The sequence below is a fragment of the Pelodiscus sinensis genome, chromosome 6 (assembly GCF_052426305.1).
Source record: "Pelodiscus sinensis isolate ZL-2025 chromosome 6, ASM5242630v1, whole genome shotgun sequence".
Classification (NCBI taxonomy): Eukaryota; Metazoa; Chordata; order Testudines; family Trionychidae; genus Pelodiscus; species Pelodiscus sinensis.
In genome coordinates, this window is record NC_143057.1 from 129,467,622 (window position 1) to 129,488,358 (window position 20,737).

Consider the following 20,737-nt stretch of genomic DNA (forward strand, 5'->3'; position numbering starts at 1 on the left):
TGGCCAGGGGGCTGGTTTCTTACTGGACAGTCCGGTTTTTGGGCCCTCTGTCCGGTAAAAAAATCCAGAAAATGCCAGACGTGTGCAACGTGCCATGTGCAATGTCCGGTGTTTTCTGGATTTCCGGCTGGGCGCCGGACGGAGCCTGGCGGGGGGGGGAGGGGCTGGGAGGCGGGTGCGATCGGCGCTGGGAGCCCGGGCGGAGTCTGACGCCTTGGGGGGGAGGAGAAGCCCCGGCCCTGCCCCGGAGCGCGTGGTGGAGCCGCAGCCGGACTCACTCGCGCTTCTCCGGACCGTGCGCGGGACTGACAGCGCCCGGGATCTGCACGTGCCCGGGTCAGTCCCGCCCCCCCCACGGCTTTCCCCGACCCTCCCCGGCCAGCTCCACTGCCCCCGACCCCCCCCATCTCCCGCAGCCAGCCGCACTGCCCCCGCCCCCCCCTCCCAGCCACCCCCCTTCCTGCCATCCGGTTCTCCTCCTCCTGATCTCCCCCGGCCAGCCGCACTGCCCCCGACCCCCCCATCTCCCCCAGCCAGCCGCACTGCCCCCGACCCCCCCATCTCCCCCAGCCAGCCGCACTGCCCCCGACCCCCCCATCACCCCCAGCCAGCTGCACTGCCCCCGACCCCCCCATCTCCCCCAGCCAGCCGCACTGCCCCCGACCCCCCCATCTCCCCCAGCCAGCCGCACTGCCCCCGACCCCCCCATCTCCCCCAGCCAGCCGCACTGCCCCCGACCCCCCCATCTCCCCCAGCCAGCCGCACTGCCCCCGACCCCCCCATCTCCCCCAGCCAGCCGCGCTGCCCCCGACCCCCCCATCTCCCCCAGCCAGCCGCACTGCCCCTGACCCCTCCCCCATCTCCCCAGCCAGCCGCACTGCCCCCGACCCCCCCATCTCCCCCAGCCAGCCGCACTGCCCCTGACCCCTCCCCCATCTCCCCCAGCCAGCCGCACTGCCCCCGACCCCCCCATCTCCCCCAGCCAGCCGCACTGCCCCTGACCCCCCCATCTCCCCCAGCCAGCCGCACTGCCCCCGACCCCCCCATCTCCCCCAGCCAGCCGCACTGCCCCCGACCCCCCCATCTCCCCCAGCCAGCCGCACTGCCCCGACCCCTCCCCCATCTCCCCCAGCCAGCCGCACTGCCCCCCCCCCCCCCCATCTCCCCCAGCCAGCCGCGCTGCCCCCGACCCCCCCCATCTCCCCCAGCCAGCCGCACTGCCCCCGACCCCCCCATCTCCCCCAGCCAGCCGCACTGCCCCCGACCCCCCCATCTCCCCCAGCCAGCCGCGCTGCCCCCGACCCCCCCATCTCCCCCAGCCAGCCGCACTGCCCCCGACCCCCCCATCTCCCCCAGCCAGCCGCACTGCCCCCGACCCCCCCATCTCCCCCAGCCAGCCGCGCTGCCCCCGACCCCCCCATCTCCCCCAGCCAGCCGCACTGCCCCCGACCCCCCCATCTCCCCCAGCCAGCCGCACTGCCCCCGACCCCCCCATCTCCCCCAGCCAGCCGCACTGCCCCCGACCCCCCCATCTCCCCCAGCCAGCCGCACTGCCCCCGACCCCCCCATCTCCCCCAGCCAGCCGCACTGCCCCCGACCCCCCCATCTCCCCCAGCCAGCCGCACTGCCCCCGACCCCCCCATCTCCCCTGGCCAGCCGCACTGCCCCCAACCCCCCCCCCCATCTCCCTGGGCCAGCCGCACTGCCCCCGACCCCCCCATCTCCCCCAGCCAGCCGCACTGCCCCCGACCCCCCCATCTCCCCCAGCCAGCCGCACTGCCCCCGACCCCCCCATCTCCCCCAGCCAGCCGCACTGCCCCCGACCCCCCCCCCCATCTCCCTGGGCCAGCCGCACTGCCCCCGACCCCCCCATCTCCCCTGGCCAGCCGCACTGCCCCCGACCCCCCGCCCCCCAGCCCCACTGCCCCCGACCCCCCCATCTCCCCCAGCCAGCCGCACTGCCCCCGACCCCCCCATCTCCCCCAGCCAGCCGCACTGCCCCCGACCCCTCCCCCATCTCCCCCAGCCAGCCGCACTGCCCCCGACCCCCCCCCCCAGCCAGCCCCACTGCCCCCGCCCCCCCATCTCCCCCAGCCAGCCGCACTGCCCCCGACCCCTCCCCCATCTCCCCTGGCCAGCCACACTGCCCCCGACCCCCGCCCCCCCCCATCCCCCAGCCCCCCCATCTCCCCCAGCCAGCTGCACTGCCCCCGACCCCTCCCCCATCTCCCCTGGCCAGCCGCACTGCCCCGACCCCTCCCCCATCTCTCCTGGCCTGCCACAATGCTCCAACCCCCCCCCCCCGCCAGCCCCATCCCCCGACCCCCTCCATCTCCCCCAGCCAGCTGTGCTGCCCCCAAACCCCCCCATCTCCCCCGGCCAGCTGCGCTGTCCCCAACCCATCTCCTGCAGCCAGACGCGCTGCCCCCTCTCCCCACTCCTAGCCAGCCCCGCCCCGCTCCCATCAAGTGTGTCTGGTATTTTTTCTAAACCTACCTGGTAACCCTACCTGAGAGCCAGGCCTACTGTGCGGGGAGCCGGCCTGGGCGCTATGGAATGCAGACTGCCTGGGTGCTCTTTTTTGAAAAAGCAGGCCGCTTTTTCGAAAGTACTGGCTGTAGTCTAGAGGCTCTCTTTCGAAAGAGGCTTGCAGTCTAGACATAGCCTTAGAGTCCAGAGCCCAAGGGGTTTTCAGAAAAAGGAGAAAGGGGCGAATCCAGTACTCCACTGGCAACCACATTCCCATGCACTGCACAACCACTGCGCCCTGCTCCCCAGACGTGCTGCTCTCCTGGAACACACTGTCGCACACTGCACAACCACTGCGCCCTGCTCCCCAGCCGTGCTGCTCTCCCGGGACACACTGTCGCACACTGCACAACCACTGCGCCCTGCTCCCCAGCCGTGCTGCTCTCCCGGGACACACTGTCACACACTGCACAACCACTGCGCCCTGATCCCCAGCCGTGCTGTTCTCCCGGGACACACTGTCACACACTGCACAACCACTGCGCCCTGCTCCCCAGCCGTGCTGCTCTCCTGGAACACACTGTCGCACACTGCACAACCACTGCGCCTTGCTCCCCAGCCGTGCTGCTCTCCTGGGACACACTGTCACACACTGCACAACCACTGCGCCTGCTCCCCAGCCGTGCTGCTCTCCTGGGACACACTGTCACGCACTGCACAACCACTGCGCCCTGCTCCCCAGCCGTGCTGCTCTCCCGGGACACACTGTCACGCACTGCACAACCACTGTGCCCTGCTCCCCAGCCGTGCTGCTCTCCTGGGACACACTGTCACGCACTGCACAACCACTGCGCCCTGCTCCCCAGCCGTGCTGCTCTCCTGGGACACACTGTCACACACTGCACAACCAGTGCACCCTGCTCCCCAGCCGTGCTGCTCTCCTGGGACACACTGTCACACACTGCACAACCACTGCGCCCTGCTCCCCAGCCGTGCTGCTGTCCTGGGACACACTGTCACGCACTGCACAACCACTGCGCCCTGCTCCCCAGCCGTGCTGCTGTCCTGGGACACACTGTTACACACTGTCGCACACTGCATAACCACTGCGCCCTGCTCTCCAGTCGTGCTGCTGTCCCGGGACATGCTGTCACGCACTGCACAACCACTGCGCCCTGCTCCCCAGTCGTGCTGCTGTCCTGGGACACACTGTCGCACAGTGCACAACCACTGCGCCCTGCTCCCCAGCCGTGCTGTTCTCCCGGGACACACAGTGCACAACCACTGCACCCTGCTCCCCAGCCGTGCTTTTCTCCCGGGACACGCTGTCACGCACTGCACAACCACTGCGCCCTGCTCCCCAGCCGTGCTGCTCTCCTGGGACACACTGTCACGCACTGCACAACCACTGCGCCCTGCTCCCCAGCCGTGCTGCTCTCCTGGGACACACTGTCACGCACTGCACAACCACTGCGCCCTGCTCCCCAGCCGTGCTGCTCTCCTGGGACACACTGTCACACACTGCACAACCACTGCACCCTGCTCCCCAGCCCTGCTGCTGTCCTGGGACACACTGTCACACACTGCACAACCACTGTGCCCTGCTCCCCAGCCGTGCTGCTGTCCTGGGACACACTGTTACACACTGTCGCACACTGCATAACCACTGCGCCCTGCTCCCCAGCCGTGCTGCTGTCCTGGGACACACTGTTACACACTGTCGCGCACTGCATAACCACTGCGCCCTGCTCCCCAGCCGTGCTGCTGTCCTGGGACACACTGTCACACACTGCACAACCACTGCGCCCTGCTCCCCAGCCGTGCTGCTGTCCCGGTACACACTGTCGCACACTGCACATCCACTGCGCCTGCTCCCCAGTCGTGCTGCTGTCCCAGTACACACTGTCGCACACTGCACATCCACTGCGCCTGCTCCCCAGTCGTGCTGCTGTCCCAGTACACACTGTCGCACACTGCACATCCACTGCGCCCTGCTCCCCAGCCATGCTGCTGTCCCGGGACACACTGTCGCACACTGTCGCACACTGCACAACCACTGCGCCCTGCTCCCCAGAGCTGAATCCTGCGCAGGCCCTGGTGCTCTCTCAGAAAATGGGCCGCACGTGTGCCTGCCCGCAGCATAGGCCGGGGGAGCTGGGAAACGGCTTTGCAGGCGAGGTGGGGGGAGCGCGAGAACAAAGCCTCTTGCCAGGCCGCCCCGACCCCAGAGTTGAATGGAGTCAAGGGCAGAAGAAAAGGAGCTCGTTTTTCAGGCTCCCGAGACACCGCCACGCCAATACCAGAGCCATAAATTAGGGCCGTGGGCCGGTGGCGGTGAGTGACGGTTTTGTTTGCGGCGGAGCGCGTCCGCGACAGGCTCTCCGGGCGGAATGAATGGCCTTTCGATCCTCGCCGCCGCCGCCCGCCCCGAGCAAAGGGAGGGAGTAAATTGGGGCCCTGCTCCCCGGTGCAGCAGCCAGCGCCGGGACCCCCGCCGGTGCACGGCCGCCCGGGAGCAGCTGGCGCGGGGTTTGCAAAGCGCAACTCGCAATGCGGCGCAGCGCTGGAGGTCGGGCGTCGGCACAAGGCTGGCTCTGCGAGGAGGAATGCGCCTGGCTCTCACTGCGTGTCTGGACACACTGGGGGTGATCGGGTGAGACACTGGCTTGAGGCAGCTGCTTCTCCAGCCCTCGTGGCTGCGGAAAGGGGTGTTTTCAGGGTTCTGATAAGAACATGGGGGGGGGGGGATTTCTTTCCTGATAGGGACATCTGGAGATGGTAGGGACAGCAGCAAAGACTCTCATAGGCGGAAAGGGACCATTACGAACCACACCAAGTCAACCTGGGGAACTCACTGCCTTAGGATACTCAATCGGGGCATGTCTAGACTCCATGGCTAGACTCCATGGCTCCGTTGACGGAGCCATGCAGATTAGGGTTGTAGGCAAAGGGAAATGAAGTGGCAATTTAAATAATCACTGCTTCATTTAAATTAAACTGGCTACTACGCTGAGCCGATCAGCTGTTTGGCGGCGCAGCGCTGTAGTCTGGATGCGCCGCGGTTGACATCAAAGGCATTTGTCGACCGCCCTGGTATGCCCCGTGGGATGAGGCGTGCCCTCAGTGTGACTCAGGAAGGGGTTAGATGGCACTTTAATGAAAGGCACGTCTTCGGTTAGGTTCGTAAGGAAATACTTTAACAGAGCAAATCCGGCTACAGGAACCGGGAATCCTCATGCTTCAGGGCATAACTTGAGTCCTCGTGACTGAGGTCAGGAAGGAATTCCTCAGCTGCTACAAGCCGGTGAAATCAGGCGCTGTACAGGGATTTCCTGTGCACTGCTCCATTGCAGACACAGTCAAACCCACGGACCCCTCGTGGGACCCGTTGTGCTAGGGCGCGGGCTCCGTGGGGGGGGGGGTCCCCTCTCGCTTTCGCAAGTGGGAAAGGCAAAGCGAAGGTTAACGGGGGCAGGGCAGGCCCCAGAGCCCCTGGCATGGGGAGCTGGCCCTCCAGCCAGCCTGCCAGCCAGGAGCTGGTCTGGGCCAGGGGCCGTGGTTCCTCCGTTCGCCTAGCCGCGCTGGGAAAGCCTGATCTCCTGGGGAAAGAGGGTGCTGGGGACAGCCGAGGGCCGTGTTTCCTGCCGTGGGGGTGGGGCAGGCAGGGACGGTATCTCCCCCCTGTGCCGTGCCATGGGGCTGGCTGTGGGGCCGTCGCCGAGGGCTCCGTGGGGCCGCAGAAGCCAGGAATGAGCCCTGGGCACTGCTGCCGGAGCTGTGTGTGCAGCCGTTATTGGAATTGATTTTGGTCGGGAGCTGAGCGACCTGGCAGGGAGGGGGATGAGGCCGTGCACAGCCGCTCTGCGCCATGTTAGCGCCGGCCAGCCTCTCCGGCAGGGAGCTGCTGTGTGTGCCGGGAGCGAGGACCAGGCCGGGCCAGGCGCAACTCCTAGCGTGTGGCCTAGTGGTGAGAGCAGGGCACTGAGGGTAAATCCACGCTGCTATGTACATCTGGGCTCACCATCACTGGCTGCAGGTCACTCTGCACTGCAATCGCAGCCGTCCTGCACTGATAGACCGCCTGTCCCCCGGTCACCCGCCCTGCTCCCGCGGCCGTCACACACTGATAGACCGCCTGTCCCCCGGTCACCCGCCCTGCTCCTGTGGCCGTCACGCACAGCATAGACCGCCTGTCCCCCGGTCACCCGCCCTGCTCCTGTGGCCGTCACGCACAGCATAGACTGCCTGTCCCCCGGTCACCCGCCCTGCTCCTGTGGCCGTCACGCACAGCATAGACCGCCTGTCCCCCAGTCATCCGCCCTGCTCCTGTGGCCGTCACGCACAGCATAGACTGCCTGTCCCCCAGTCACCCGCCCTGCTCCCGCAGCCGTCCCACACTGCATAAACCGCCTGTCCCCTGGTCACCCGCCCTGCTCCCGCAGCCGTCCCACACTGCATAAACCGCCTGTCCCCTGGTCACCCGCCCTGCTCCCGCAGCCGTCACACACTGCATAGACCGCCTGTCCCCAGGTCACCCGCCCTGCTCCCGCGGCCGTCACACACTGCATAGACCGCCTGTCCCCCGGTCACCCGCCCTGCTCCTGTGGCCGTCACACACAGCATAGACCGCCTGTCCCCCAGTCACCCGCCCTGCTCCTGTGGCCGTCACGCACAGCATAGACTGCCTGTCCCCCAGTCACCCGCCCTGCTCCTGTGGCTGTCACGCACAGCATAGACTGCCTGTCCCCCAGTCACCCGCCCTGCTCCCGCAGCCGTCCCACACTGCATAAACCGCCTGTCCCCTGGTCACCCGCCCTGCTCCCGCAGCCGTCACACACTGCATAGACCGCCTGTCCCCAGGTCACCCGCCCTGCTCCCGCGGCCGTCACACACTGCATAGACCGCCTGTCCCCCGGTCACCCGCCCTGCTACTGCGACCATCCCACACTGCATAGACCGCCTGTCACCCGTCCTGCTCCCGCGGCCGTCCCGCACTGCATAGACCACCTGTCTCCTGGTCACCCACCCTGCTCCTGTGGCCATCACGCACTGATAGACCGCCTGTCCCCCGGTCACCCACCCTGCTCATGTGGCCGTCCCACACTGCATAGACCGCCTGTCCCCTGGTCACCCGCCCTGCTCCTGCTGCCATCCCACACTGCATAGGCTGTCTGGCCCCCGATCACCCAGCTGGGGTCCTGCTAGCGCCTGCCCCCTGCGAGCGAAGCCCCAGTCCTCAGGCGCACCCTGCAATGTTCCCTCTCATTTTTTTCTACCTGTTTGAAGAATAAATTTTGTTCTGTGCACCAAAGCACGTGTGGATGTGCACCACCCAGAGAAACCTGCTGCTGGCAGGGGGTGCTCGGCTAATCAGCTGGGTGGCATTTGAATGTCTCCTGGGTAACCGCCCAAACGCTCAGCTTACAGGCAACAGAAGCGCCCTGCCCCCCTCCCGGGAGAATCAGCCTTCTCAGCGCACTTGGCGGTGCCCCATTAAGCACTCGAATCACGGCTGATGCAAAGCCCAAGCGCCGTGGGAAGAAGCTCTCCGAGGCCCACATGGAGCCCGCGGGTGACCCCTGCCTTCCCTGGCAGGGTGATCCCTACAGGTCCCCCCATGCAGCGTCACTTGAACGCACACGGCCTCCCCAGTCTCCACCCCAGCACCTTGCACGGAGCTGACTCGGGTGTGGGCGCCACTGCCCTCTACAGGACAGAGCCAGAACTGCTCTCCTGCGTCTCATAGACCCCGCACAGTGCCAGGACTGGAGGAGGAGGTGCGCGCGGTCCCTGTGGCCAAGGCCACCCACCAGTGGAGCACGCTGTCATGCTCCTGCCATGTTTCCCACCCGCCCTCGGCCTGGGGACGTTCTGGGGCCCTCCCTGGAGGCGGTGCTGGGCTGTGGGGTCGCTGGAAGCTGCAGGGGTCGAGCCAAGTCACATTTTCCTCGGGGCTTCTGCGGGGTTTGCTCCTGGTTCCTGGGAAGGTTTCAGATTTGTCCCGCGGGCGACTGGCCGCCCAGGCTGCACTCCCAGGGCAGACGGCCCGGGGGCTGGCGATAAGCGAATGGACCCATGGCGGCGTTTCACCTGCCAGGGTGCTGAGTCGAGTCCAGCGGGGAGCCAGGGACACGCTGCAGGCTGGTAGTCGTGCAGCCAGGGCGTGGCGAGCGGCCCCCAGCCGCTCCTAGCCAGACCCGTGGCCCTGACACAGAAACAGCTGGTCCTGTGAGCGCTGATCCGCCTCTTGCTGGGGGCAGCGTCTCCTTATTCTGCCCAGCTCCTTCTACCAGTGCGAAATTCCCTGCATCCCCCAGTTCTCTCCCAGCACCATCCATGTCCATGCAGCCCCTTGTGCTCATGCCTGGCTCGCACGCCCCTCGTGCTGTCTGGTGCACGCGCGTTCTCTTTCACTGGCACCCTCTCCCTCTCACTGTCTCTGTCAGGGACTCCCGTGAACCGGATCCCCATCATGGCCAAGCAAGTGCTGGACCTGTACACGCTCTACCGGCTGGTGACCGAAAAGGGCGGCTTGGTGGAAGTGATCAACAAGAAGATCTGGCGGGAAATCACCAAAGGCCTCAACCTCCCGACCTCCATCACCAGCGCGGCCTTCACACTCCGCACGCAGTGAGCGGCTGCCCCCCCGGGGGCCGGGGGAGCTGGGCGGCGGGGGCCAGAGAGAGGAGGTCTGGGGGGGGAGGAGTCAGACTGGGAGGCGTAGACTTTGGAGAGGAGGTGCCACGCTTCTCTGGTGGCACCTGGAGACCTCCCAGCGCCAGCCCCGGGGCTCAGGCGCTTTGCTGGATGTTTCCCCGCTAAGGATGTTTGGCCAGGTGCAGCAGCAATGGTTGTTATGACCGATAACGTCATGCGTGTGCCATATCGCCCCCTGGTGGCCGTCCCACAGGGCGCCAAGGCCCCTCCCCTGCCCACACAGGCACCGCCCCTTAGCTCAGGCAGTAGAATCTCTCCGTTTTGGACTCGAGGACCAGGGCTGGCTCAGAGAATGTCAAGGCTGCCAAGGGAATCATTCAACAGGCAGGAAGGTCCATAGTGAAGGTTGCCCGCCTAACCTTAACTCTGCCCCTCGTGTGTTTGCACCAGGGGGATGGACTGCATAGGCACTAATGCAGCCCCATCAGTAATGGTCATGCCAGCCAGGCCTTGCGTAGCTGAGCTATTGCCCATAGCCAGGAGCCCTGCTCCGAACCCTTAGAAATGCCCACGTGCGACAAGTAGCCGGTCCGGGGTCCCAGCAGGGTGGAACGTGCCACCAGTCACAGCCAGGGACTCACCCTGCTCTGTGTCCCCTCTCCCCACCCCCGGGCTCCCTCCCAGGTACATGAAATACCTGTACCCCTACGAGTGTGAGAAACAAGCCCTCAGCTCCCCGGGCGAGCTCCAGGCCGCCATCGACAGCAACCGGCGTGAGGGGCGGAGGCAGAGCTTCGGGGCGGCGCTCTTCAGCTACTCCCCCGTGGGCACCCCGGCCCTGCTGGGCTCCCCGAAGATCCCCGTGCCGGCCCTCACCATCTCCACGCACAGCTGCAGCCAGATGAGCCAAGTGCACGCCATTAAGAAAGGTGGCTGGGGCGGGGAAGGAGGTCGGGCCGCCTCGCAGGGGGAGCAGCGGCTAGCGGGGGGCAGGAGACGCGGGGAGCTGTCCCCCGTTCTGCACGCAGGCTGCTGAGTGGGGGGGGCCGTGGGGATCCAGCCAAGGGATCTGCCCCCAGAAGGAGCTTGGCCCGTGACGCCGTACGGCATGTGAGCGGCTGCACGCTCGCTGCCGGACACCCCAGAGAGGCTGGAAGGGGCCTCGCGCCTGCCCAGGCAGTTCAGGGGAGGGGGATACACCCCACTGGCCCTCAGGATGCCCCCGGGCAGCGCCGCGGAGGTAGGGGCCCTGCTCCCGAGCCAGGCCCCCGAGAGGGGAACGCTGCGGCAGGCCCTGGGCACGTGAACCCCACTGCGCGTCGGCGCTGCCCGGCCACGTCCCTGAGCCCTGCCCCTGTGGTTCCAGAAGACGGCGTCCTCTCCGCGGCGGTGCCCAGCCGGATCGCCATCCCCGTCAGCCTGGCAGGGCATCACCTGGCGGCCTCCCAGGCGGCGGCGCTGGAGCAGCTGCGGGAGAAGCTGGAGACGGGGGAGCCGCCCGAGAAGAAGATGGCGCTGCGGGCGGAGGAGCAGCAGCGGCTGGTGCAGCACGCCCTGCAGCAGAACCTGCTGGCCATGGCCGCCCAGTTCCCCGTCAACATCAAGATCAGCAACCGAGGTCCCGTGGGGGGCGGGAGATAGAGGAACCTACCCTCTGCCCAGGCAGCTCTGTCACCATGGGCTCTGGCATGTTTCTGAAGCTAAACAGGCACAGGTCTGTTTGCCGTGTGGAGGGGGGACCCGGCTTTGTCCTGTGAGTGGGCTGCCCTGGTGTTAAGGGGTAGCAACCTTCTGAGTCCTGGCAGGATCCCTCCAGGAGGGTCCCTGAGAGCTGCTGTCCTTGGAGCATGTCACCCTGGCTGTGCAGGGTAGGTCAAGATGAGGTGGGCAGAGCTGCTGTCTCTGGGGGTATGTCTACACTACCCCGCTAGTTCGAACTAGCGGGGTAATGTAGGCATACCGCACTTGCTAATGAAGCCCGGGATTTGAATTTCCCGGGCTTCATTAGCATAAGCGGGGAGCCGCCATTTTTAAATCCCCGCTGCTTCGAACCCCGTGTAGCGCGGCTACACGGGGCTCGAACTAGGTAGTTCGGACTAGGGTGCCTATTCCGAACTACCGGTACACCTCGTTTCACGAGGAGTACCGGTAGTTCGGAATAGGACCCTAGTCCGAACTACCTAGTTCGAGCCCCGTGTAGCCGCGCTACACGGGGTTCGAAGCAGCGGGGATTTAAAAATGGCGGCTCCCCGCTTATGCTAATGAAGCCCGGGAAATTCAAATCCCGGGCTTCATTAGCAAGTGCGGTATGCCTACATTACCCCGCTAGTTCGAACTAGCGGGGTAGTGTAGACATACCCTGGGGGTGGAAGGAGCTGAGACTGGCTAAGAGGACCCTGCCCAGCTGCCTATGCACAAAGTCTGTCAGAGCCTGCTCACCCTGTCCCATGTGTGCCACTGGGGTGGGGCAGCATCGGGCCTGGGGACTAGGCCAGTTTCAGGTAGTGTGTGGAGGAGGACAGCTGTGGGCACCCAGGGGTGCCTGCATGGGAGATTGTGGGTCTAGAGCAGAGGGACAGAGTAGGATGGGAAGAGCCTCCCCACGGTCGTGGCTTTGTGAGTGGACATCATGGTGGTGAGCACAACATGCTGACTGGGGGGGCTGGGTGTGTGATAAAGAAGCGGCCAGCTAGGCTGCAGTTACAGAGGGGAGGGAGAAAGACCAAGTGGGGGAGGCCTTTGATCAACTTCACAGATTTTTGGGTTACATGGAGCTCTTCCTCGGGGCTGTCCAGAGAGGGGGGTACCGATGGATGGGGAGGCAGGCAGAGGGGTCTCTGTAGATGGAGGGCAGATAGGTGGGGCCATGTCGATGGATGGAGAGGGGTACGTACCATGAGTGGGGATGGATGGATAGTGAGTGTGGGAGTGGGAGTGGGCTGGCTGGATTGTGGGGATGGATGGGTGCATGGTTGGTGTGGGGAGGGAGGGATGATTGGTGTGGGAGTGGATGGATGGATGGAGGGATGGCGGGTGTGGGGAGGGAGAGAGGGATGGAGGGATGGCGGGTGTGGGGAGGGCTGGAGGGAGGGATAATTGGTGTGGGAGTGGATGGACGGATGTGGGTGGAATGTGATGCCCAGATCCCGCAACACACAGGCGCTGCTCATGGGATGTCACAAAGCCTGTCGCTGTTGCCCGGCGACACGGGCGGCCCCTTCCAACAGGCGCCGGGAGGCGGCGGCCACAGGGAGTGGCAGGGAGTGCTCCCCCGGCCAGGCCCGGCGAGATCCCGCCGAGGGGGTGGATGTCCTGGTTGCTAGCGCGGAGGGGCGAGCAGGGACGTTTTCTCCGCTCCGCCCGCCGGCTCGCCCCTCCGGCTTTGTTCCTGTCTCTTAACGCTCCGACTGGTATTTCCTTCCCCAGATGACAGACAGGAGACTGCATTGAATCTGTCCACCAGTGGCATTAGCAGCATCAACATGTCAATAGAAATAAATGGAGTTGTCTACACAGGTAAATAGAAGGGCTGCTCGGCCCCTGTAATTGCGGCCAGGAAATCCGATAAGTGATAGCCACGGCCCGGCCGGCGAGTCCTTCCTTCAAGCTGATGTCTTTACTATAAAATCCATGGTAATGAAGTGGCGGGGGCGGGGAGGCCGGGCGCGGGAAGCCAAAGAGCTGGAGATCGCCTGGGTGCACCGCGGGCGCTTCGGGGGCAAGGAGCGGGCAGTCGCACTGGAGCCCTGGCTGCGTAGGCCCTAGCATGGGGCAGTGCCATGCACAGCCAGGGGACTCGGGGGGCTGGCACGGACAGACCACTGGGCGGATTCGTGCTGCAGCAGAGGGGGTGGAGGCTGGCTCCCCTGCACATGCCCACTGCAGAACGCAGCTTCCCGAGCCAGGAATGGAACCCGGCGCACCCGAATCGCCGCGTACCTTTGTGATCCTCAAATATCCGCTCAGAAGCCCAAACTGGCAAAATGTGTCTCTCCTGTAGGGGGGCTGGCATGAGGGCTACGCACCCCAGACATCACTGGTTCCCCAAAAGGCAGCAGCCCCTCTGCCTCACACTGCTAGATCCCCGACCTTGAATCTAAACCATGTCCTCTGCGTCCAGACACCACGGTGATGGGCACCACACAAGTGCTGGGAGGAATGCTTTTGCTGAAAGTCATGATGTGAGTTACCCCATCACAGAACACAAGAGCCAATGGCCTGAGCAGGCAGCAAGTTCAAAACAAGCAGGAGGCGTTACCACGCAATGCAGTCGACCTGCGGAACTCCCTGCCAGGGGATGGTGTTATGACAGCAAGTCAGGGCTCCTTCGATCCTGCAGCCTCGTAGCAGCAAGAACAGACTCTGCCAGCCAGTAGAACAGAGGGAGTTTATTGCTTCTCCGGGATACAGCACAGCACAGACATGAGGTGGTTACAGGAGTCAGGGTCAGGATGCCTCAAACCTCTTGGGTTAGGGGGTCCATTGACCCCCCCTAGATGCTCAGCCCTCAGCTTGGGCTGTTTCCGTCATGATTCCAGCCAAAAACTGACCCTTCCCTGAAACCTGGTGTTCGTCCCCACCTCCCTCCCTTTGTCTCTCCTCCGGGAAGAGCCTTGTTCTCTGCTCAGGCTGGAGCTAGGTGTCTGGGCCAATCCCCATGTGGGTGAGTCAGTGGGAATCGCACAGCCCAGCACAGGGGGACCCCGGATCACAGAGCAGACAGCCCCCCCCACGGCACAGGTGTGAAGGCCAAAAATGTAACAGGGTTCTAAAACGGGCCAAAATAAATCCCTGGAGGGCGGGTCCATCAGTGGCGATTAGCCAGGATGGTCAGGGGCTCAACCCCCTAATGACACAACAGCCCGCCAGCTCCACCGGCATCTCCCAGCCGGCCCCGCTCCGCTCCCAGTGACAACAGCCCACCCGTTCCACCACCATCTCCCAGCCGGCCCCGCTCCGCTCCCAGTGACACAACAGCCCGCCCGCTCCACCGGCATCTCCCAGCCGGCCCCGCTCCGCTCCCAGTGACACAACAGCCCGCCCGCTCCACCGGCATCTCCCAGCTGGCCCCGCTCCGCTCCCAGTGACAACAGCCCACCCGCTCCACCACCATCTCCCAGTCAGCCCCGCTCCACTCCCAGTGACAACAGCCCACCCGCTCCACCAGCATCTCCCAGCCGGCCCCGCTCCGCTCCCAGTGACACAACAGCCCACCCGCTCCACCACCATCTCCCAGCCGGCCCCGCTCCGCTCCCAGTGACACAACAGCCCACCCGCTCCACCGGCATCTCCCAGCCGGCCCCGCTCCGCTCCCCCTAGCGACACAACAGCCCACCCGCTCCACCAGCATCTCCCAGTCGGCCCCGCTCCGCTCCCAGTGACACAACAGCCCACCCGCTCCACCACCATCTCCCAGCCGGCCCCGCTCCGCTCCCAGTGACACAACAGCCCGCCCGCTCCACCGGCATCTTCCAGCCGGCCCCGCTCCGCTCCCAGTGACACAACAGCCCACCCGCTCCACCACCATCTCCCAGCCGGCCCCGCTCCGCTCCCCCTAGCGACACAACAGCTCACCCGCTCCACCAGCATCTCCCAGCCGGCCCCGCTCCGCTCCCAGTGACACAACAGCCCACCCGCTCCACCACCATCTCCCAGTCGGCCCCGCTCCACTCCCAGTGACAACAGCCCACCCGCTCCACCAGCATCTCCCAGCCGGCCCCGCTCCACTCCCAGTGACACAACAGCCCACCCACTCCACCGGCATCTCCCAGCCGGCCCCGCTCCGCTCCCCCTAGCGACACAACAGCCCACCCGCTCCACTGGCATCTCCCAGCTGGCCCCGCTCTGCTCCCAGCGACACAACAGCCCACCCGCTCCACCACCATCTCCCAGCTGGCCCTGCTCCATGCCCCCTAGTGATGCAGCAGCCCACCTGCTCTGCCCCCTGGCAATCCCCCCCATAACTCTCAAGGTGGAGTGGGAAGAGGCAGGGTGGGGCTTGGGGGAAGGGGTGGATAGGGGTGGGGGCAGGATGGGGATTTGGATGAGGTGGGGCAGGATGGGGGGTTGCCCCCGGTGCCACACCCCCTAGGGACAGACCTGCCACCAGACATGGAGACTGGATGACAGGATGGGTCACTGGATGATTCCGTCTGGGACACCTGGCCCCGGCTGCTGTCGGCAGGCAGGACGCCGGGCTAGATGGGCCCATGGTCTGACCCACTGTGGCCAGTCGTATCTTCTTAGAAGAGTGGTGTACCCATGCCTGGGAGCAGAGATGTGGCCGGGGCAGCCCAGGGCGTGGCCCGGAGAGATGGAGTTTAGTGGGGAGCCTGCGAAATAGATTTCAGGACGATGATCCTGAGTGTGCCCCGACCTGGTGCTGGTGCCAGAAACGGCGGTGGGCCGCGCTGTCTCGGAGCAGAGCCGTAGGCGGCAGCCCCTCGGGGGAGTGACCTGGTGGGGCTGTCTGGGAGGGCTTCAGAGCATGCGGGCCTGTCCCGTTAAGCGTGCGCTCCAGCCTTGGGTCATCCGCTGCCACCTGGAGACGCCTCCCAGCCTCCCTGAGCTGTCCCAGTTAAAACACAAAGTGCAGTTTGGCAGCAGGTAAATACTGAATGGCATGGAAAGGCCAGGAGAGATGGCAGCCTGAGTCTGTCCTTCCTCTGCCTCGAGACGCCCCTGGGCCTGACCCCCAGCGAGTCCCCATGGCTCCTCCCCACCTGCCCAGGCACCAGGCAGTGGTGGGGGGTGGATCAGAAGCCAGAGCAATGCAGGGAGGCACCCCAGGAGCTGGGGCTGCAGAGGAGAAGGCTCCTGTGTCCCCCATGATGGGATGTGGGGGGAGCACTGGGGGGCGTGCAGAGAGGGTGGGTTCTCCGCCTGCGACCCATGCCCGCTGGCCGTGGCAGCCAAGGCGCCGGTGTCCCTCAGCCCCACCCCGGTGCCCTCAGCCCCCGGCTGGGCCGGCCAGGCCGTGCCTGTCAGGCCTGTGGCCTGAAATCCCCCGGAGCTGTGAGAGGAGGCCTAGGCACGGAGCCCCCAGAGACCCAGGAGAGGCCCTGAAGTGTGTCCCCGGGGCCCGGCCACACACGTCCCGGGACAGGGTCCCACCTCCCGCTGGCTCTGGCTCTGCCGGGCGGCTGACATCCTGGCTCCTGCGCCGGGCAGAGTGAGCGGCTGTCGCTAGCACCGGGCAGGAGTCCCGGGTTCTCCCTGGGCCTGGGCCAGCTGGTGCTTTGCTCTGCCCGCCCTTTGCCTGGGATGGGCCCTGCGGGGCTGCCCAGCGAGACCTTGGCAGAGTCACCAGAGGGGGCGGCCAGTTGGGATTGGTCCTGCCTTGGGCAGGGGGCTGGACTTGATGACTCATGAGGCCTCTTCCAGCTCCAGGATTCTACTTGGGGCCTATACCCAGCTCTGCCACTGACTAGTTAGGTGACCCTGGTCTTGTCCCTTTCCCTCTTGGGGCCTAGTGTCTCTGCCTGCCCTCCTCTGGCTGGGCAGGGCAGGGACTGGCCCTGGCACTGTCTGGGGCCTGAGGGCGTGACGGTCATCGACAACTAGCCCTAAACAAAGGCAGCAGCCCTCCCCTGCCCCACAGCGCCTGCTGCTTCTCGCCCGCACCCACTGGCTTCCTGCCACTCGGCTGGGCTAGCCGGGGCTCCATGTGGCACCAGGGTTCCCAGGCTGCGGTGTGGGGCAGGAGGGGGAGCAGTGCCCGGGGGCGAGGCAGGGTGTGCACGAAGTGAAGGGATTAGTGAAAACCAGCGCGGGGGGGGGGGGAGCCGGAGCTGGCTGGAGGACGGGGCAGGAGGAGTGGGGGGGCTGTGCAGAGCAGGAAGGGGGGTTCTCAGGGCGAGTCCCCATGCCAAGGGAGGCCAGGGCCCGTAGCTGAGCCTGACCTGCCGCGGGCGCTGCGGTGCCCTCATGCTGGCTCACCCGGTGCCTCTTTGCTCCCGCAGGTGTCCTGTTTGCCCGCCGGCCCCTTGTCCCGGGAGCGCCCGGCAGCAACAGCGGTGGCAGCTCCCACAGCCGGTCGAGCCCGGCACCCTCACAGAACCAGCTGCTCCCGGCCTCCCACAGTCACACTCCGGCCAGCGCCTCGCCGTGAGGGAGGAGAGACGCCGAGGGACCCCGCCCCTCCTCCGGCCCCCCAGCCCCTCCATAATAAAGCAACTTGGAGTCACAGGCCAGAGCCCCAGGGGGTGCCCGGGACATGCGCCCCACCCCCGTCGCCTGGCTCAGCAGGACCCCGTCTGCCCTGGCCTGGCCTGTGGGGCTCTGGCTGGGCCGCCGTGGGGCATGAGGCCCCCTCTGGGCTGCCCTGGCTCAGGCAGGAAGCACGCAGTACTTTGCCTTTCACTGCACATGCTTGGCTTTGACCTTGGCAGGAACGGGGGGAGGGGGATTCTGCTTGCTCATGTGGGGGGCCAAGCCACTGAGTGGGGCAAAGGGAGCTGCACGCACACCGTCCCTCTGACACACTCACGTGTGACACCACTTGCACACCGGCCCTCTGTCATAATCATGTGTGACACCACTCGCACACCGGCCCTCTGACACACTCATGTGTGACACCACTCGCACACCGGCCCTCTGACACACTCATGTGTGACACCACTCGCACACCGGCCCTCTGACACACTCATGTGTGACACCACTCGCACACCGGCCCTCTGACACACTCATGTGTGACACCACTCGCACACCGGCTCTCTGACACACTCATGTGTGACACCACTCACACATCGGCCCTCTGACACACTCACGTGTGACACCACTCGCACATCGGCCCTCTGACACACCCACGTGTGACACCACTCGCACATCGGCCCTCTGACACACCCACATGTGACACCACTCGCACATCGGCCCTTTGACACACTCATGTGTGACACCACTTGCACACCGGCCCTCTGACACACTCATGTGTGACACCACTTGCACACCGGCCCTCTGACACACTCATGTGTGACACCACTTGCACATCAGCCCTCTGACACACCCACGTGTGACACCACTCGCACACCGGCCCTCTGACACATTCACGTGAGACCACACCCACACTGACCCTCTGATACATTCACATGTGATACTGCAAGCACACCAGCCCTCTGACACACGTGATATTGTATGTGCACTGGCCCTCTGACACACTCATGCGTTATACCGCATACACCATGCCCCCAGCACACTCACATGCAATGGCCTCCCTCTGTGACACACGCAGCTTGTGTGTGTTACATGCTTATGTGGGACACATTTCATTGTTACTCAGCGCACCTTCCCTGGTACCTAGCCCTGTTACACACTCACCTGTGTGGTAACAGGGCTGGGTGGTACCCTTGTCCCTTACACACTCATATGTACCCTTGCCCCTTATATACTCTCACACAGTACCCCCCAATTACACACATGTGGTACTCTTGTCCCTTACACACTCACACACAGTACCGCCCAATTACACACTCACGTGTACCCTTGCCCCTTACATACTCACACACAGTATCCCCCAATTACACACAGATGGTACCCGTGCCTGTTACACACTCGCACGTGGTGCCTGTCCCATTGCACACTCATACATGGGACCTTACCTACTACACACCTGTGGCTCCCCTTACACACTTATGTGCGGTACCAGCCCCCATTACAAACTCACCCCGATACCCATCCTCTCGCACAGCACACGTAGTGCCAGTCACCAGGACACACACATTCCCGGCCTGGGGACACACAACCCTGCCCCATGGCTAAGGAGGGCACCCCTTCAGGGCCTGCCCCAGCTCCCTTTCTGTACCCACACGAGATGGGCGGGACCCCGCTAAGCTGGCCCAGGAGGTGTAAGGAAGGTCCCTGGGGTCACAGTGGGGGAGGGTACCAGGCTGTGGCATGGAGCCAGAGGGCAGGGGCACCAGGGTGGCATCAGTCCCTGCTCGGGCCTGGCGGCTCCGGGACCCAGCTCTGGGGGTTGGGCTGTCCTCGGCACAGACCTGGCTCTAGCCCTGCATCGACTGCTCCCGGCAGGGTCTCGGCAGCTGCTGGTGGGCTCAGCCCAGCTCCCCCCAAAGCCCTGGTGCTAAAACTCCCCAGGCTCCCCCCTCCCAGTCGCTGGCAGGGCAGGGCCTGTGCCCCTTGCAGGCTGTGGGCAGAGGGGGTGGCCGTGCCGTGGGGGCCCAGCCTGGCTGCAGGGGAGCTCACGCGGAGGTGTCCAGGCTGGGCAGTTCAGCCCAGGAGAAGCACCCAGAAGGGCCGGGGGAGAGACATAGAAGCGGGGGTGGGGGGGCTGTTTTCCATTGAAATTGTGACATTACAAAAGCCAGGCATTTCCCCTCCCCCAACTGCAGCGCGCGCACACACAACACACACACAACCCCCCCCGCCCCTCATGGCCTGGTCTCAGCGCCGCAGAGCCAGGGGCTGCAGTGAACACGGGGGGAGCAGATGCACTGGGACAACGTGGGGGGGCAGAAGAGTTGGCCCCCGTCTGGGTCTCAGCAGTCTCAGGTGCTGGGGCGACGGTGGGGATGGGGCAGAAGGCAGCGTGGGCGGGACCCACCGAATGTGGGGACAGGAGGATGCAACGGGGGGGCCTGCATCCCGTGGGCCGGCTGGGGGGCAAGTGGAGGACACGCATGGGCCTGTTGAAACTGGGCCATGGGGGAGGAGCTAGGGTGAGTGGAAGGGGCGGAGCAGAGGTGGTGGGCGGAGCCTATAGCCTGGCATGCGGGGAGGTCCAGGGGAGGTCAGCCTCTGACAGTGCCTAGCCCAGACCGGCCCCCTGCGGTCACCCTCCTGGCACTGAGCGCCAGCTCTTCCTGCCCCCGCCCCCCGCCGGCTGTGGTTCTGCCCTTCCCTGTCCCTCCCCACGAGCCCCCCCCCCCCCCGGCCGACTGTGGTTCTGCCCTTCCCTGTCCCTCCCCACGGGGCTCCCCCCCCAGGCTGACTGTGGTTCTGCCCTTCCCTGTCCCTCCCCACGGGGCTCCCCCCCCAGGCTGACTGTGGTTCTGCCTTTCCTGTCCCTCCCCATGGGGCTCCCTCCCCCAGGCTGACTGTGGTTCTGCCTTTCCTGTCCCTCCCCATGGGGCTCCCTCCCCCAGGCTGACTGTGGTTCTCCCCTTCCCTGTCCCTCCCCACGGGGCTCCCCCCCCCAGGCTGACTGTGGTTCTGCCCTTCCCTGTCCCTCCCCACGGGGCTCCCTCCCCCAGGCTGACTGTGGTTCTGCCCTTCCCTGTCCCTCCCCACGGCCCCCCCCGGCTGACTGTGGTTCTGCCCTTCCCTGTCCCTCCCCACGGGCCCCCCCCCCGGCTGACTGTGGTTCTGCCCTTCCCTGTCCCTCCCCACGGCCCCCCCCCCCGGCTGACTGTGGTTCTGCCCTTCCCTGTCCCTCCCCACGGGCCTCCCCCCCCCCCCGGTCGACTGTGGTTCTGCCCTTCCCTGTCCCTCCCCACGGCCCCCCCCCCCCCGGCTGACTGTGGTTCTGCCCTTCCCTGTCCCTCCCCATGGGGCTCCCCCCCCGGCTGACTGTGGTTCTGCCCTTCCCTGTCCCTCCCCATGGGGCTCCCCCCCCCCCCGGTCGACTGTGGTTCTGCCCTTCCCTGTCCCTCCCCAC

General features: G+C 65.7%; 1 protein-coding gene across 1 annotated transcript in view; it reads left to right on the top strand.

Moving 5' to 3' along the window:
* The window catches only part of ARID3C (AT-rich interaction domain 3C), a 111,850-nt gene extending 93,763 nt beyond the window's left edge, over nucleotides 1-18,087 (top strand). Inside the window, 5 exon segments of the mRNA XM_089779479.1 lie at nucleotides 8,916-9,099; nucleotides 9,811-10,055; nucleotides 10,493-10,744; nucleotides 12,553-12,642; nucleotides 17,088-18,087. Of these exon segments, the coding sequence (XP_089635605.1) occupies nucleotides 8,916-9,099; nucleotides 9,811-10,055; nucleotides 10,493-10,744; nucleotides 12,553-12,642; nucleotides 17,088-17,236 (920 nt within the window). The 3' untranslated portion in view covers nucleotides 17,237-18,087.
* The last annotated feature ends 2,650 nt before the right edge of the window (nucleotides 18,088-20,737 follow it).